Here is a 19844-nt window from a genome sequence, read left to right on the forward strand (position 1 = left end):
TGCTTTCTCCCCTCACTGTTTTGATATCCTCCCACAGTTTGCACAGATACAGTACCTCACTACACTACACGTGAGCTAGCTGGTAAATCGGGAACACAGGAATAGGAAGACGCACAGTTAAACGAGTTAGCACACTGCCACCTTTGCTTTCTCCCTCGCTGTTTCAATATCCACTCATCTACTCCTTTCACAGCTATGACAAAGACACTACCTTTACACACACATTCAGCACTTACTTTAGCGTGAAGTGGTGAGCAGGAACAGCTGAGCTACAAGCACTAGGCACAGACAGTGTAATAACCACCACTTGGCGTTGTTGCTGTATATATGGCGCCAAAAAGGCAAACCTGGGCCTGGCGGGGCATGGATGTGTTGACTGTCTCTTCATTGGCTAACGCCTCATGGGGGAGACCAGAAGCTCTTCTCATTGGTGGATCCGAACCTCCCCGCGCGGATTTTAAGGCTCTATGTAGGTGCTGAACATTATTTCTTTAATCTTCACTTTGTTTATCATTGTTTTACCCTCTGCTTTCACCGCTAAAAAAAAAATCAATTCACCCAAATGTATCTTTTCCTACCCAAGCATGTATATCTTAGACTAATACTACATACGAGAGGATAATATAGACATGGGTAAGTAGAACAAGTGTGATAATTTTAAATAAACGAAAGTTATTGAACGAAAGAAAGAGGAATGGAAAGGAGGGTGGGAGAAGGAGAGGGGGACACAAAACGTTACCAACCCTCATGACGGCTTTGTTGCATCTCCTTAACAGGTTCCTTCCTTCTCCTCGCTATTCCTTGCGTGTCCCCGTGACCTTAGTGTTCTTAAAGGGTGTGGTGGATATTCATTTACCCTCGTGCTTTTTTCAATACAGAGAATCAGCCACCAGTGTTTCCGTGGGAGTATTTCAAAGGTTACGATATATTGTTGTGTCACAGAGAGTTAGGTGGGAAGGGGAGGGGAGGGAAGTTGAAAAGATGCCATGTGTTGCTATTTTGCCCATTTCTCTTGTTTATTTTCTCTACCTTGTGTCTTTGTTTACTTGTCTCTCTCTTTGTCTCACTACTGCTATTACTACTACTACTGCTACTGTTAATATCTCCTAGTTTAACTGTTTTACTACCATATAAGCGCTTGAGAGAGAGAGAGAGAGAGAGAGAGAGAGAGAGAGAGAGAGAGAGAGAGAGAGAGAGAGAGAGAGAGAGAACAGTAATATCAAATTTATAAAGAATATTTCCTGACTCAACGGATACTAGATTAATCTCTCTCTCTCTCTCTCTCTCTCTCTCTCTCTCTCTCTCTCTCTCTCTCTCTCTCTCTCTCTCTCTCTCTCTCTCTCTCATGTTTCTCCCCCCATCCTCTCCTATCATCATATATTCTTCTTCCTTTCATCTCCCTTTTCTCTCACAACCCTCCTTCCTCCTCTCATTTCCTCTCTGTTCCTTTTCATCTTTTCCTCTTTCCATCTCCTTTTCTCCCTCTCCTCTCCTCCTCCTCCTCCTCCTCCTCCTCCTCGTCTTCCTTTCATTATGTCTCCTTTATCATGGTTCTTTCTTTCTCTTCCCTTTGTTCTTTTCTCTTCATTCTCCTTCCTACGCTCTCCCTCTCTCTCTCTCTCCCCGATCTGCCCTATCGTTCCCGGAAGCACCACCACCTCCTGCGCATCAAGCTCTCCCCATGAACTGTCTCCCCCATTGCTTCCCCATTATCATCACCCTATTACAAAAAACCATCACAATCCCATTATTATTTACACCATTATTGAAGACTAATTTTTTCTTCTTATTTATTTATTTTTTTATTTATTTTTATTCCCGTCTACCCATCACCCATCTTCGGTATCTCTTCCCATTACTAGTTTCCCATTTCTGCACCCCCATTACTTTTATTATTTCTAGAATAGTCAATACTTTCATAATATTTATTCCTCATTTCTTGTCCACCCATCACCCATTCACATCTCTCCCCACTCCTAGCCTCCCATTATGCATCCCATCACTTCTGTCCCTCCTACATTGTCAAATTCCCCATTGTCAAAGTTTCATCAGTATTTAATATAAAATAACGTAATTTATTCTTTATTTTTAATCTCAAGCTTACTTTATCACTCATTCTTAGCCTTACATTCATATTTCCCCGTTATTTTTATCATCACCATCAACATCAATATCAACAATACACTTATTAGCACTGAAGACCATATCATTAATTTATCTTCATTAGTTACCTGAATCTTCCCATGCATCACCTATAGCCTCACCAGTGACTGTATTTCAACTCTCTCACCAGATAACCATCCCATTCTATACTTTTCTACCACAAGCTCACTCCACCGACCGTCCAGCTACGCATTACCCATTCACACCATTAATGATGACTCTATTCACATTTAGTCATCCCTTTTATCCCCATACAAACACCCGTTATTAACACATTTCATTATCATCACTTCTACACGCACCCACACCCTTGATAACGACTCAATCACTATTTTATCAGCTCATTACGCCATTACAACCTCTATAATCAACCTATCGCAGTTTTCCTTACTCCCATCACCTTCCCATCACTCCACCATCACTCTATCATCAGTAATTCAAAACTTTATCACCTCCATCACTCTTACGCAGCCCTCATCACCTCCAGGCAAGACCCCCCCACCCCAACCACAATCCCACGTCCCCCCTCGTCAGCAGTACCACGCTGAGACAGGACACCCCTCGGGGACTGCCTAGGGCGAAGGAGGACTGCGGGGAGGTGAGAGAAAACGGGGTGTATGTTTTTGTTTTTGCTCCTGGTGGTGGTGGTGGTGGAGGGGGAGGAGGAAAAGGAGCAGGAGGAATAACGTAAGCAATAATAAAAGTAGGAATAGCAATATAATATCAATAAGAATAAGAAGTAGAATAACAGTGGTAGTAGTAGTAGTAGTAGTAGTAGTAGTAGCAACAGCAACAACAGCAGCTTAAATTTCTATCAAAACACATACACACACACACATGCACACACAAACAAACAAACAAACAAACAAACAATAAACAAAATATTCACCAAATGAAATAAATATAATACAAATATATGACTACTAATACAAATAAATAACACACACAAAAAAAATATATACAAAAACGCTATAAATATGGATGCGATGTACAAACTATTGATAAAGCCAATTAACTTATAACAAATCTATTCAGAGAGAGAGAGAGAGAGAGAGAGAGAGAGAGAGAGAGAGAGAGAGAGAGAGAGAGAGAGAGTAAACAAATATGCAAAGTGAGATAGAGAGCTAGCGTTCGTTACGTTCAAAACAGCTGAGCGTAGGAGGGAGGCGGGTAGAGAGAGAGAGAGAGAGAGAGAGAGAGAGAGAGAGAGAGAGAGAGAGAGAGAGAGAGAGAGAGAGAGAGAGAGAGAGAAGCGATGCGTCATCCATACTACCCTTTAACTGTCTGCCTATTGTCTACCACCACCACCACCACCACCATCATCTACTACTACTACTACTACTACTACATTCAAAGACGAAAAAAAAATACGAGGAAGGTAATAACAAACAACAAACTTCAGAAAAAATACAAAGCAACAAGGGAAAAAAAGAAAACGGAGAGAGAGAGAGAGAGAGAGAGAGAGAGAGAGAGAGAGAGAGAGAGAGAGAGAGAGAGAGAGAGAGAGAGAGAGTCCCCACGGAATATTAAAATTTTCAGTCTATATACAAAACTCTAAACATTTTCAATCCCTCGCTTTTGTTTCCTCTTTTGAATCACCCCATTTTCCTTCTCCCCCTCTTGGCTTCCTCCCCTCCACCCCTCACCATCCCCACACGTCCCTCTAGCAGCATATTCACCTCTCTTTCCTCCCTCCCCTTCTCTCACTCCCTCCAACCCCCAATATCCCTCCTCCTCTTCCTCCAGTTGTCGTTCTCACAGCTTCCCTCCAGCATTCCCCTCTTACCCCCTTCCTCCTTCACCCCTTCCACACCTCAGAAACCCCTCCTTCTTTGTCCCCTATTCTCTTTCTTCCCCCACAGCTCCCCAACATCCCTTCTCTTCTTTCATCCCTTCCACACCCCCAACAAGGTCCTTTCTTTCCTTCTTCTCTTCCTCCTCTTCCTTCAAACGTCAACAAGACTCCTTTCTTTCATTCTTCCTTCTCTTCCTCCTCCTTCAATCCTCCAAACACTCCAGCGATCCCCAAGTCCTCTGCTCTCTTCTCTTCTCTTCCTCCTCCTTCCATCACCCCAGCATCTCTTCCCTAAACCACCAGAAATCCGTACCAGCGTTCCTCCCCCTCCCACCTTCCACCCCCACCTTCATTGTCTGTGCTTGCCTTCCTCCAGCCTCTTTTATCCCTTCCAAAACCCCAACAAGTCTCTTCCTCTTCCTCCTCTTCCTGCATCTGTTCTCTCCTTTCTCTTCCCTCTTTCATAGTTTTTAATAGGAAGACAAAAGATCAAATCCTTGCAAGAAATAAAGGTCATGATATATTTAAGAGAGAGAGAGAGAGAGAGAGAGAGAGAGAGAGAGAGAGAGAGAGAGAGAGAGAGAGAGAGAGAGAGAGAGAGAGAGAGAGAGAGACTGAAGGTTAAGGTTTTCGTAGACAAATAATGAGGGAAGGAAGACAAGAGAAGAGGGAGAAGCGAAGAAACGAGAAGAGAAAAGAAGCAAAGGGAAGAGAAGAAAAGAAGTAGTGGTTATATTTTTTTTCACGAAGCAAGGAAAAGAAGAAAGGAAAAGAAGAAAGAAGTTTGCCTGAATATTTTCTCAGAGGCCAAGGAAAGGAGAAAAAAGAAAGAGGAGAGAAATAATGAAGGAGATAAGGGGATACTATTTTAAAAAGATGCAGGTAGGAAAGAGAATGGACGTACAAAGAGAGAAGAGAAGAGAAGAGCAGTAAAGGAAATTAGAACATCTTTTAAAAGTCTGAGAAGAGAAAAAGGAAAGAAAATGAGAAAAGTTATAAAAAGTAAGAAAGAAAAAATGAAGAATCAGTGAAGGAGGTTACAAGGATATTAAAAAGAAAACGAGGAACGTTGAAAATTGAAGAGAGAGGAGAAAGAAAATTAAGGGAGGGGAAGTGGAAGAAAAGAGGGAAGATATTAAAAGAACGAGAAGCGTAGAAAATGGAAGACAGAGGAGAAAGAAAATTAAGGGAGGGGAAGTGGAAGAAAAGAAGGAAGGAAGGAAGGAAAGAGAGAAAGAAGGAAGGAAGGAAGGAAGGAAGGAAGGTACGGTAAGATCGATGCCTTGTTCATCCTGGGAGAAGAAAAATGAAGGAGAGTTAGGCGGCATTTCAGTAATGGCTCAGCGCGCGCGCGCGCGAGAGAGAGAGAGAGAGAGAGAGAGAGAGAGAGAGAGAGAGAGAGAGAGAGAGAGAGAGATGCAGTCTAGCCCACCGGTCACCAGGGTCTTATAAGGAAGGGTCTGGTGGTGGTGGTGGTGGTGGTGGTAGTGCGTGGGCTCAGACCATTTCCTCATCTTGCAACTTTCAGCTCCAAACAGTTTCTAACCGTCCTGAGAGAGAGAGAGAGAGAGAGAGAGAGAGAGAGAGAGAGAGAGAGAGAGAGAGAGAGAGAGAGAGAGAGAGAGAACAACAACTTCCTTTCCTTCTCCTTTTCCTTCTTCTCTTTCGTTTCCTCCTCCTCCGTCTCTCTCTATTTTCTGATTCTCTTTCCTTTCCTCTCGTGTCTACAACATTTCTCCTCCTCCTCCTTGATCTTCTTCGTCTTATTCCTACTCTTCCACCTCCTTCTTCTTTCTCCTCTTGCTCCTCTTCTTCTTCATTATCTTGCTTCTAGAATTTTAAACTCTCATTTTCCATTATTCATCTTCCCTCTTCTTTTATTTCTTCTTATTCCTGTTCCTCTTCTTTCCTCCTCCTCTTACTTCATCTTAATCTCTTCTCTCCTCTTTCTCTCCTTCTTCCTTGTTTATTTCCTCTCGTATATCTGTTATCTTCTGTTTCATTATTTTTCTTTTAATCTGACTTTCTCTTTTTCTTCTTTCCGTGTTTCTCTTCCTCTTTATTTTACCATTTCCATACCATCATATATTCTTCTTCTTCTTCTTCTTCTTCATGTCTTACTAATCCTCATCCTGCGCAATATTTCTTTTTCTCCTGGTATTTTCTCCTCTTCCTCCTCCTCCTCTTTCTCCTCCTTTACCTTCCTTTTCGTTATCCCCTTTCCACTTCTTTCCACCTTTCTTACTCTTTTCCTTACCCTTTCTACACACTTATTTTCCACCGTGCCATTTACCCTCCTCCTGCTCTTCCTCCTCCTCCTCCTCCTCCTCCTCCTCCTCCTCCTCCTCCTCTGTCTCTCCTCTTTCTCTCAGCTCCTTCCACCTCCTCTGCAAACTCCTCTTTTCCTCTTACTGTTCCTCTTTTTTTTTTTTTTTCTTCCAGCTTCTCCTTTCCACCTCCTCTTCTTTCAATTATTCATCCTGTTCCTCTTTCTTTTTCAGCCTCTCCCTTCCACTCGGTCTTCTTTTAGCTCCTCTTCCTCTTCCTCTTTTTCCTCTTGGGGGTGTGAGGTATTGAGCAGCGTTGGCGACGGCTGGGCCAATGCAGTGTTGCGCATTGTTTCTCTCTCTCTCTCTCTCTCTCTCTCTCTCTCTCTCTCTCTCTCTCTCTCTCTCTCTCTCTCTCTCTCTCTCTCGTTATTTTTTCTCTATGTTTGATTTTTCTCTATTTTTCGTTATCGTTTTCTTCTTTATTTTTTTTTATTTTATACGTTTATCGACTCTCTCTCTCTCTCTCTCTCTCTCTCTCTCTCTCTCTCTCTCTCTCTCTCTCTCTCTCTCTCTCTCTCTCTCTCTCTCTCTCTCTCTCTCTCTCTCTCTCTCTCTCTCTCTTATATATATAGCCTTCCTCGCTGCAGTCCCATTCACTCTTTTATACAGGGCACACACACACACACACACACACACACACACACACACACACACACACACACACACACACATACACACACACACACACGAGGCAGTTTTATTCAATTTATTTACTCCAATAACATTCATTTCACTCATTCTGCTCTCATTCAGTATGCATGAGTGTACGTGTGTGTGCGTGCCTGTGTGTGAGTGTGTGTGTGTGTGTGTGTGTGTGTGTGTGTGTGTGTGTGTGTGTGTGTGTGTGTGTGTGTTGGGCTTTCACTTTTCCCGGGCCAAGGTATCCTAGCCCATCACGTCCACGCCCGCACGCCCACACGCCCGAGAACCTGCTATTGTTGTAACGTTCAATCCTCATCATTCATATGGATTCTAACCGACTCTCTCTCTCTCTCTCTCTCTCTCTCTCTCTCTCTCTCTCTCTCTCTCTCTGAAATTAAAGGAAATTATTCTAACGAAGTTAACTAGGTGAGTGAAAGAAAATTACTACTACCGCTACACTACTACTACTACAACTACTACTACTATTGCTACTACTACTACTATTACTACTGCTACTGCTATTACAACAACAACGACAACAACAACAACAACAACAACAACTACTACTACTACTACTACTACTACTACTACTAATAATAATAATAATAATAATAATAATAATAATAATGATAATAATAGGACAAAGGAGAGAAATAAAAATAAAGAAAGAGGTCGCGGAAGGCTAGAAATAAATGAAAAACGAACAAAAAATTAACGGGAATAGGGTGAAGGACCAGAGAGAGAGAGAGAGAGAGAGAGAGAGAGAGAGAGAGAGAGAGAGAGACCTTCAAAAACTATCACCACTTAACTCCTACTATACTTTTGCATGGGAGAAGAAAGTTTGGTGGCACGGCCTTGAGACAGAGGAGGAGTGAGGGAGTGAGTGACCTGCCCTTCAGACTCTGCTATTTAAGTTCCTGTGACTCTAAACTAAGGCTGGTTGTGTTTGTTTGGCTCCCCCTCCATTGTGTGTTGTTTGAGGAGTGTTGGGGCGACTGAGTGAGTGATTGGTTGATTGACTGACTGACTGGTTAACTGACTGAACACTAACTGACTGATCGATTGATTGATTGACTGAGTACCTGATGAACTCAATGATTGGACAACGTGAAAATCGTTCATTTTATTTATTTATCATTATTTATTTTTGGAGGGTGTTGGATTAGGTTAAGTTAGGTAATCTTTAACTATACTATAACTATAACCAACTGTAACTATACTATAACTAACTAACTATACTAACCTGATCTAATCTAACCTATCCTATCGTAACCTGACCTAATCTAACCTTACCAAACCTAATCTAATCTAACCTAACCTGATCTAACCTAACCTATCCTATCGTAACCTGACCTGATGAATTCACTCAGGTAATCTTTAACTATACTATAACTATAACCAACTATAAATATACTATAACTAACTAACTATACTAACCTGATCTAACCTAACCTATCCAATTGTAACCTGACCTAATCTAACCTTACCAAAACTAACCTAACCTAACCTGATCTAACCTAACCTAACCTAGCCTATCGTAACCTGACCTAATCTAACCTTACCAAACCTAATCTAACCTAACCTAAACTAGCCTGACATTACCTAAAAGACCCAAACCTAAACACTCCTACCCTAACCAAAAGTAAGCTGTCCTAACGTGACTTAATCGAACCTTAGCAAAAATGGCTGAGATGGTTTCAAGACGCTTCAGTTACCATGGTTACTTTAACTGATGCACTTAATATCATGGTTTTGTTATGTCAAGTCTGGGAGGGAGCCTGCTGAATTGATCGCTACAACCAGGAAGGAGAAACATTTAACAGGTGCAAAATGCTGTGAAATATTAAACAAATGTCCGGTGTATATAATTTCAGCCTTAAATATATAAATGTGTGTAGGTTTGTTGCATTTAACGTGTAATAATATGAATAAACAAACATGCAGCTGTAGTATAAATAAAAGGGCAGGAATTCTCTAGGTACGAGTATTGATTTAAGTTTTACACCTTACGGGCTAGGCTTCAGGATGGGAAAATCGTTATATAGTGTAAATTCGTTGCATTTAACGAGTAACAGCGTTAGTAAATAATAATGTAGTTCTTGTAATAAATTAATAAATGCTGGGAGTCTTCATGCATAAATGTTAAGTACTTCCGTGTTAAAACTTTAAAATGGAAAGTAAATGACATATTGCTTGCATTTAACGTGTAATAATGTGAAACATCATGCAGTGAAAATATGATGTGCACAGAGGCTTTATGTAATACTGCTGTAGATCTGAGATGGTCCTTAAATGTTTAGGTGGAAAAATGTTACGTAAAATGAGACGAGGGAAGCAACTCTAACGGGTCGTGTTTAAACTGAATCCTCCTCCTCCTCTCATCTTCCTCTCCCTTTACTCCACTCCTCCTCCTCCTCATCTTCCTCTCCCTTTACTCCTCTCCTCCTCCTTCTCCTCCTCTTCTAGGCCGCTGCTGGCGGTTGGTGACTCGCCCAGTTATTAGTCATCATTTTTTTACGCTTGAGTTTAATTTCGAGTTGTTGGTGTTTGTTGCTTGCGTGTTGTCAGCTGTGTGTGTGTGTGTGTGTGTGTGTGTGTATGTGTTCTTTGCGGTGACTTGGTCGAACACACACACACACACACACACACACACACACACACACACACACACACACACCGTTATATAAAGAAAAAAATACGAAAAATGAAGACATCAAAAGACGGGACATAACGAGCTTGACTCAGTCTTATAAAAATAGAAGGTGTACACACACACACACACACACACACACTACTAACGTCCTCAACTCTTCTCGTCTTACCTTCACACACTCCAGAGAAAGGCAAAGATCCTTGTGACCCAAGCTATCACATTATTACTGGAATCTTTGTACTCTCTCTCTCTCTCTCTCTCTCTCTCTCTCTCTCTCTCTCTCTCTGGGCGGCAAGTGTAAACAATATCTATTTGTTTACATTTTCTTCACCACGTGGCAGCGTTCATCATTTTTTTTATGAAATGAGAATTAAAACCTTGTAATTCCTTTGTTTGCAGCGCAATATATGAATGAAATACGAATAAATACTATGCAATTATTTATCTCAAGTATTTACTCTAAGTGGTGCTTTAAACAGGCTGTAGTGTCGGGAATAGAATGGTTTTACATATGGATGTGCGGCGTGGGCTGAGGTGTCATTAACATTATGTATATAGGTAAGTAGGAGGGGGCAGAGGGGATGCAAGTTTCACTAAAGAGGTGCTCCACCCATAGAGAAAGTATTAGCGCGAATCTGTATGTTACCGATGTTGTATTTTGACTATCCCAGGCTACGAGAATGCCCTTTTGTGATAGTGAGCAACGATAGTAAGGTGACTCGGTTTTCACGATATATTGGGACTTGCAGACATCGTGGAAAGAGAAAACGTGTAAAAAAATAATTGCAGTTAAGGTTTTTGACCTGTTAAATTGCATTATTTTGTCCTTAGATCTATTTATTTCTATGATAAATTTATAATACTAATCCCTGCGGCTTAATCTTGATTATTAATTCTAATCTGAAATATGAAAGCTAGCTAAAGCAATAGGAATAGAGAGGGGGAAAAAAAAAGTAATTTATGAATGTTCAGCGCGAATGAGCGGTTGGGCTGGACTGTGCTAAAATGAAAACTTCGTGTAGATTCAGTTAAATATATTGGTATTGAGAGAGAGAGAGAGAGAGAGAGAGAGAGAGAGAGAGAGAGAGAGAGAGAGAGAGAGAGAGAGAGAGAGAGAGAGAGAGAGAAAGAGAGAGAGAGAGTCACCTGTATATAGATAGTAACCTGGATAGTAGTAGTTTGTAGTTGTAGGTACGATAGTTGTCAAAGTCGCTTCTTCATTATCCGTTAGCTATATTGTTACTTCTAAACATAAATCATAGCCTTTATCAACACTAATATCAGAAGATATCAAGATCTGAGGATAAGTGACTGGAACACTAATTTTAAAACCGAAGAAGTAAAGATAGCCGTATAGATACTGCAACATCAACTGGGTTCACATTCTCACTTGAAAACGACGTATATTAGACGGGAAGAGGAAAATGAAGAAGCTGAAAAATAATAATTTGAGTGTGACTTGCAAGCACAAGCACACACACACACACACACCACTCTAACGTGAGCCCGTGACACAATTCTAATGCTGGGAAGTGATTAATGTTCTGCGCGTGACTCGAATGAAGATTTGCAGACCGTGTGTGTGTGTGTGTGTGTGTGTGTGCTAGGATTCTTGATGAACTTGATATCACAAGACCTGTAATCTTTTGTTTAGTCAGTAGGCGAGTAACGATTAAATCTTCTGTATTTACTTCTACTGTTGAGTGCTTTACTTTCACCATGCGTCTTTGGTTAGCTTGGAATCTGCGTCTTCTTGGTTCTGTGAGGTTGTCAGTAGATCAGAGACAAAGAAAAGGGTGAGGAAAATTCTAGTAGCACGCTAAGTAATAAGGCTTTAACCGTGAGAATCCTGCGAATAATAATAATGAGGAAAAAAGTAAAAAGTGATTAAGAAAGAGAAGAGAAAGATATGTACGAGTCCCCTTCACTACCACTCCACTGAAAGCTTCGACAGCAAAACACGGTAAAACTAAACGTCCTAAAATTCAGGGGAAATCTACGGAAGTAACAGGCATACATCACAATAAGGAAGAAGGTTTGGCTTAAGAGTTCCGCATTTAGACTCCGCCCCTTTTTAATTTGAAATATGAGGTTTCAAAAAAAGATGAACTTCATTTGACACTGCTTTCTGTAACCACGACCAGACCATGGATGAAAACTATTTGAAAATGGTGCTTATTTACGAGTATAACTTGCATGTGCTCTTCACGAACTGCTCATAGTTGCAGTTATAGCAATTTTATATCTGGGCCATCTTTAAATACCCTGTACTGGAGACTTGTTGCAAGTTTAGTAGGAATGTTGGGTGGGTATATTCTACAGATTGCCATGTGTAGGCTTCATGGCTTCTTCAAGCTTCCATTATGTTTGTACATTACTAATTACGTCTGGCAAACTTCATAATTCCTGATTATAAATACCACACGGATCTTATTATCTAGCTACTGAGCAACCTTTATTTTTTCTTTCCCCCTTTTTCACCAAGGAAATTCATTAGTCTTTTTTCCATACCTTGGCAGTAATTAATGACCCTATCCTTCACTATCATCTTCTTTACTCTAATGGGATTCTTTGTTCCACGCTAATAAAAGGGTTAAGGAAGATGTAAGGTATTCCAAGACTCTCCACTATCCTCGATAAGGGCCAGTGTTGTGTCACTGGTAAACTGCTTACTGTTACATTACTGCCATCACCTGCGAGCACACCCCCACACTCTTTCATGTACGAGAGAGAGAGAGAGAGAGAGAGAGAGAGAGAGAGAGAGAGAGAGAGAGAGAGAGAGAGAGAGAGAGAGAGAGAGAGAGAGAGAGAGAGAGAGAGAGAGAGAGAGAGAGAGAGAGACCGGAAAAACCACCTCTACTATAATACCGAACATTTACTAGCAAAGACAAATAAGATAAATAAAACACAATAAAAACTTAACAACTCCTGTAAATTCTTCATAAATAATGTAAGACGAATAAATTATAATGGTAGTAAGAGCAATGATGAATATACCGAACAGATTTCCCTTAAAATAATACACGCACAAATAAACAACCTGAAAATAAAAGCTGCCATCCTACATAACACACACACACACACACACACAGAAAAATAAATAAAATAAAATAAATAACACATGAACAAGGAACAATAAAAAACTGCAATACAAAAAAAGGAGGACAACATTTTTTATTGACTTTCTTAAATATTTTTTTCTTTCCATCATCACAAGCAAAGAATTCCATTATTATTACTTTTCATCTTCAGCTGTAGTCTACCTTAGCATAACATTTGGAGTGAGGGGCTGTGTGGTGCTGAGAGAAGAAGTAAAGAGACACAGAGGCAGAGGGAGCAGCAGAAGGCATCATCCTCCACCCTGAGAAGTAAAGGTGGAGTAGGAAGAGGTGGAGCGGTGAGGAATGTAGTGACGGTTGGTCTCCTAGTGCCCATACCTGTGTGGGAGGAAAAACACGTAGGGTCATCAGTGAAGGGAAGGATAGGAGGGAGTGTGGGAGGATGAGTGGGAGGAAGGATGGGAGGAAGTGTCAGGGATGGGAGTGAGAGACTTATGGTTAGGAAAGAGAGATGGGGAGAGAAGAGATTGAAAGGTGAAAGAATGAATGTGGAGAGAGGAATGGAATGAATGAAAAGAGAGGGAGAGGGGGAATGGGAGGCGATAAAACAGAGGGAAAGAAGAGAGATAGAGGGAATAAGGAGGGAGGGAGGGATAGAGACTGGGAAAGGAAGAAGGGATAAAGAGATTGGGACTGTGGGAGAGAAATAGTGAAGAGGAAAGAGAAAAACCAAGAAAAAAGAGGATGAGGACGGATCAGTGGAAGCAGCAAAGGATTCATAAGGAAAAGCTTGGGGAAAGTAGCCATAGTGGAAAATGGAAGGAAAATGGGAAGAAGGATGGAAGGAAGAGAATGAAGATGAAAAATAGGGGGAAAGGAGAGTAAGAGATAAAGCAGCACTAGGAATGATGAAAAGGAAAGATGGAGAGAGAGAGAGAGAGAGAGAGAGAGAGAGAGAGAGAGAGAGAGAGAGAGAGAGAGAGAGAGAGAGAGAGAGAGAGAGAGAGAGAGAGAGAGAGAGAGAGAGAGAGAGAGAGAGAGAGAGAGAGAGAGAGAGAGAGAGAGAGAGAGAGAGAGAGAGAGAGAGAGAGAGAGAGAGAGAGAGAGAGAGAGAGAGAGATACGAGTGAAGAACAAGTAAATATGAGTATATGAGAGATCAACAGATGAACAAAAGGAGGATGGGAGGGAAGGTTTCATAACAAGGAAATATTTTCTTTCTTGTATCAACATTAGATCTATATTTTGTAACAATTTCTTATAAACATGAAAAAATAAATCCCTATTCTCTTGTGAACATTAGTCAAGAATTATTTCATCATTTACTTAAAAACATATAGGTAAGAATATCCCCTTAATATTTCCCCATCATCACTATATGTATTTTCTAATAACCTGGAATGCATACTCTCTCTCTCTCTCTCTCTCTCTCTCTCACACACACACACACACTTACTTTTGGAACTCCCACTCCCGGTTGTCTAGCGGACACACCTGCCTCGTCTTGAGCCACCGGGAGATGCAGTGGAAGTGGAAGGCGTGCTGGAGGAGAGACAACCACACCGTGAGCACAGTGAGCAGGAATGACAGTGGTGAGAGTGGTGACAGAGGCAGTGATACAAAGATCAGGCTGCATGTAAGGTTGTACAGTTACCTGATTACTTGACAACTTTTATTTACAACAGTGCTTCTCAATTGGTGGTCTGCAGTGACTTTTTGGGTGGTCAACATGGTGTTCACTGTATATGTTGAGAAATTTATGTTCCACTCCTAATAATGAAAAAAACTGTTAGTGAGAAGAGAATAAAAAAATCAGGTTGTAAGGAAAAATTAATCAATCAATTTTGAAAAGAGAGTGTTTACAAGTTGTGTACTCATGCATAATTTTAAAAAAAATTATAGCAGAAAGTTAAAAAGTACTTGTATATTTCCAGGAGCTTGTTTATATGAAATGTATTTCAAATTAAAACTTTAGCTGGCTATTTCATGAAGTTCTGTTTTGAAGAAATACATTTCAAAGCAAAATGACAGTTGTGTTAGATGAATTTATGCTTATACAAAAGTGAAATGGTCCACAGCATTTTTCTTATTGGGTTTGTGGTCTGTGGCTTGACATGAGTTGAGAACCACCAGCTTAGAATACACTTAATGAACTGTGTGACCCTGAGTGAGTCAGGAACATATTGACAGACTGACTGATTCATCTACTGAGAGAGAGAGAGAGAGAGAGAGAGAGAGAGAGAGAGAGAGAGAGAGAGAGAGAGAGAGAGAGAGAGAGAGAGAGAGAGAGAGAGAGAGAGAGAGAGAGAGAGAGAGAGAGAGAGAGAGAGAGAGAGAGAGAGAGAGAGAGAGAGAGAGAGAGAGAGAGAGAGAGAGAGAGAGAGAGAGAGAGAGAGAGAGAAACACTTGCCATCCTTCAAACACAAGGAGACATGATTCAGAAGCAGGAAATAAATATCAATGCAAGACAACAAAATGAGCAAACAAAACAGATCAGACATAGATCACACTTTCTTGTCCTTTTGTTTCTCTCCCACAAATAAACAATAAAAATCAATCCACCTACATACAGTATACACCAGACAAACATTAAACATACAGCCATTCCTCAATTATATAAACAGGGAACTGGAGAGAGAGAGAGAGAGAGAGAGAGAGAGAGAGAGAGAGAGAGAGAGAGAGAGAGAGAGAGAGAGAGAGAGAGAGAGAGAGAGAGAGAGAGAGAGAGAGAGAGAGAGAGAGAGAGAGAGAGAGAGAGAGAGAGAGAGAGAGAGAGAGAGAGAGAGAGAGAGAGAGAGAGAGAGAGAGAGAGAGAGAGAGAGAGAGAGAGAGAGAGAGAGAGAGAGAGAGAGAGAGCAAATAAATAAATAAAATAAATCCCAATATCTTTAGACAGTTAATACTATCATTAGGGACGCAGTGTTATCAGCTGACTTACGGCTTCTTTCTTTCTCAATCCTAAATAGATAACAGTACAACAAAATACCCACCAGGACCAATACTACAGTGTAAAGCCAATGAAATAATAGGTTAGGTTAGATCAAGTTATATAAGGTTAAGTTAGGAAGCCAAATTTCACTAATTTTTGCTGCCCCACCTCAGACCGTCAGATCCCCACCAGGCTCCCAAGATTGTGGTAGGAAGGGGAAGAGGAATAGGGAGAGTGTGAGGTGTGTCTTCAACATTTACCAGCAAGTCAACCAAGAAAAAAAGGGAATGAATAACTGCATCAATAATAATAACCCTAATCTCTATCCTCAGACTTGCTCCTATTACTTGTTGACTTGGGAAGGGTAAAAAAGGAGACTGGGGTGTGTGTCTTCAGAGTAACAATTACTGGAAAATCAAACACAAACAAAATGCATCAATGAATACCTATCTAACCTCCAGCCTCAGACTTGCTCCTATTACTTGTTGATTTAGGAGGAGAAAAAAAGGAGACTGGATGAGTGTCTTTAAAAGTAAAGATCACCAGTAAGCCAAGAGAAAAAGAAACTTAAATGCATCAATGAATAACAATACCCCAATCTCAAGGTTGTTGTGGATAGGGGAAGAGAAAAAAGGGAGACTTGGGTGTGTATCCTTAAACCATTTGACTGTTACTGAGAGAGAGAGAGAGAGAGAGAGAGAGAGAGAGAGAGAGAGAGAGAGAGAGAGAGAGAGAGAGAGAGAGAGAGAGAGAGAGAGAGAGAGAGAGAGAGAGAGAGAGAGAGAGAGAGAGAGAGAGAGAGAGAGAGAGAGAGAGAGAGAGAGAGAGAGAGAGACTAGATGTGTCTTTAATCCTCTGACTGCTATTGGTATATCTTTCATTAATCCCAAACCACCCTGAGATACTTCCTTTCATTCTACAGCCACGTTTGAATATCATATAGGCCAGACACTGGAAAACTTTTTAATCCATCTTTTCATTCCTGTATATGCTTGTGTATTGTATTGTGTATTGTGCCTGTATTGCACCTGTGAATTGTTGTATACTGCAATGAAAGGGTCAAAGATACCTAACATTTACCAGAAAGTCAACCAAGAAAGGAAGAAATAGATACATGAATAAAAAGCAATACCCCTACTCCCCCTGCTCACACCTGCTGTCATCACCCCCGGACTCACATTGCACACGCCCCAGGCCACAGTGCACTCCTCGGAGGTGACAGATGCCTGGTTGGCCTGACACTCGATGCAGAGATTCCATGATGTGATTACGGCAGATGGCACAGTTGTCCACCACGATGTCTGTTGGGAGAGGCAAGGCTGAGTGAAGCTGGGGGGTGGTGGGGGAAGGATGGGGACTGGTCTGGGGTTAAGGGGCTGAAGGCTGGGAGATGAGGGTGATGCTCATGCTCATTCAGACGACATGTTATGAATTACTCTAAACTTTTGGCTCATTGTAAATTGCAAAGGCATGTTATTATGTGCAAGTTTTGTTATTCATTATTTTTCAGAGAGAGACAGAGACAGAGAGAGAGAGAGAGAGAGAGAGAGAGAGAGAGAGAGAGAGAGAGAGAGAGAGAGAGAGAGAGAGAGAGAGAGAGAGAGAGAGAGAGAGAGAGAGAGAGAGAGAGAGAGAGAGAGAGAGAGAGAAGCATTCCTATGAAGTGGTCTGGAGAGGTGGGCAGGAGCCAGAATACCAGGCAGCATCAGCAGACACAAGGATGGCCTGGCAGCACCACCACCACTGCCACCCTCGCCACTCACCCCCACGCCACAGTGCTACGGCATTCCACTGAAACAAAAAAGTACAATGATAATTATAATGACTAGGCAACAGAAAGAGCAAACAAGAATTTTTCACAAGTATATAGGTATTGCTTATTTATGACTTTAAAAGCATGGTATATTCTACTGGTCCTTCATAGCAGTAGTCTCGCACACACACACACACACACACACAAACACACACACACACACACACACACACACACACACACACACACACACACACACACACACACACTCAGCAGATCAACCTCACACCCAAGAAGACCTCTATAGGTATTTTAGGTCATCTATGATTTGAATTGGGAATGTCATTGTCTTCTGTGATTTTTTAATGGAACTATAATTTATAAAGTGTATGTATAGGTTATTTTTTGGTGTGGTCCCATAAAATATCTATCCATCTAGGTTTGAGTCCCAGAAGTGGCAAGGCAGAAGGGTGAGCTTCTTAATGTGTAGCACTTGTTCACCAGCAGCAGGTAGGTGCAGGATGCCAGCTGAGGGGTTGTGACAGTGCTTATCCCCGGTGTGTTGTGTGAATGGTCTTTGTTCTGCCCAAAGACTGGCCACTGTGAGCTCCGAGTTCTTTCTGTATGGCAATGCCTGGCTGTGTCGTGAGGCCAGTACAACTCTGCACTCTCCCTGTTATGCACGGTTCAGGATGGTGGTGAGGACCTGAGACGTGTGGGGAGGAGAGGGGGGAGGGGAGGAGGGGAGCAGAGACACTCAAGGCCCTCAATGATTACTTAGGACTTACCTCTTTTTTCATTCTGTTAGTTGTCTGGCATCAGGACATTCCTGCGTCTGTATATTTTTTGAGTATAGTGGAAACAACCCTTGAATACTAATTTCGAGACCGTGACAGTTTATTCCTGGACAAGCATGACCTACATGATGGATTCGCAATGAAATTAATGACCTGAATTAATTGAAACCTAACCTAGCCCTCGGATGGAAATGCTAATGTTATCTCAATATCATACACTTATTTTTTTATTTATTTTATTTTTTTAACAGCAATGCCTTGTCACTCTCATAATCAGTGTTTGGACCATCACTTTTCGGGTGGTGTTGGCCAGCGTGGTGTTCTCATGGAAGCCACACCAGGAGAGCCAGGGAAACACGGACTCACAAACTCCCACCAAACACATCGTGACTGAGATGCCAACTTCAAGCGGAAAAACCCCGAGCACTCCGGCTTGGAAATATGTTATGAAGTTAATCTACTGTACATCAAGTGGCAGTACAAATAACAGCCTTGCCTCTACGTCACCGGGGGCGAGGGTGCGGGAAATTTACCGGGTCAAGGTGATAAGGAAGAGTACAGACAGATCACCTGGGCAGCCACCTCCACCACACCACCAGCCCCACCACACTGGCTGAGGATTCACCCAGACACTGTAATACAACCACACCACCCACCACAACACACCACAGGGCCCGCCCAGTCCCTCAAACAGCCACACTCCACCACAGTTCACCACATCACCACAGACTCCTCCCACAAGGTCATTCAACCCACCACACTCCTCACACAGCCTTCTCATGCCCTCAACCTCACCCTTCTTGACCTCGAACCTCTTCTTGTCGTGCTTGGAGGTGCTCGAGGACGGCACCTCAACTTCTTCCTCCTGCGGGTCCACCTCCATCGCGGACATTTTACCCTCCACCCTTCGACTTTTTAACCATGCCTCAGCTCACTCCTCATACACATTTATCTCTTGAAAATAATGTGAAAAATTAGTTTCTATTTATCAGTGACATTTTCTGCGGTAAAGTATTAATATTATATATTTTTCACTATATTTATATTTATTATCCCTGAATTTTAATTGAGCCTCGCCTCATTCGATACTATTTTCTTATAATAAGCTATATGGAAAAAAAAGTGTTACGGATTACTAATGAAATTTTGTACATTGAATTAACTCTGATACTTTTGTTCATCTAGCGATCACTTCTGAAATGCCGATAACAATAAATAAATTAATAAGTATATATATATATATATATATATATATATTATATATATATATATATATAATATATATATATATATATATATATATATATATATATATATATATATATATATATATATATATATATATAATATATATATATATATATATATATATATATATATATATTATATATATATATATATATATATATATATATATATATATATATATATATTATATATATATATATATATATATATATATATATATATATATATATATATATATATATATATATATATATTATATATAGATAGATAGATAGATAGATAGATAGATAGATAGATCAAATAGATAGATAATCGGTAATTTCTAAGCATATTTTCTTTGGCGGAATATGTTAAAATATTCATATCATATACGCCATAAATTTTACTATCATGTTTCTATTATGGGGGGTAGCGTGCGCTTTTTCTTTTTTGGGAGGTTGGGGTGGGGGTGAGGGGTCCTCAGGTGAATGAATCTT

General features: G+C 40.9%; 2 protein-coding genes across 2 annotated transcripts in view; both read right to left on the minus strand.

Annotated features, from left to right (window-relative positions):
- Nucleotides 1-379, minus strand: part of LOC135110273 (uncharacterized) — a 70182-nt gene extending 69803 nt beyond the window's left edge. Inside the window, exon 1 of the mRNA XM_064022425.1 lies at nucleotides 237-379. The gene's annotated coding sequence lies outside the window, so the exon portion shown is untranslated. The remainder of the gene's footprint in view (nucleotides 1-236) is intronic.
- Nucleotides 380-12732: 12353 nt separating this feature from the next.
- Nucleotides 12733-19018, minus strand: LOC135110274 (RING-box protein 1A-like). The gene is given in 6 exon segments (XM_064022427.1): nucleotides 12733-13020; nucleotides 14098-14183; nucleotides 16749-16823; nucleotides 16825-16871; nucleotides 17334-17361; nucleotides 18911-19018. Coding segments are annotated over 6 exon segments (351 nt in total). The 5' UTR covers nucleotides 19013-19018; the 3' UTR covers nucleotides 12733-13007.
- Nucleotides 19019-19844: the final 826 nt, after the last annotated feature.

This window comes from Scylla paramamosain, chromosome 20 (genome assembly GCF_035594125.1).
Source record: "Scylla paramamosain isolate STU-SP2022 chromosome 20, ASM3559412v1, whole genome shotgun sequence".
NCBI classification, from domain to species: domain Eukaryota; kingdom Metazoa; phylum Arthropoda; class Malacostraca; order Decapoda; family Portunidae; genus Scylla; species Scylla paramamosain.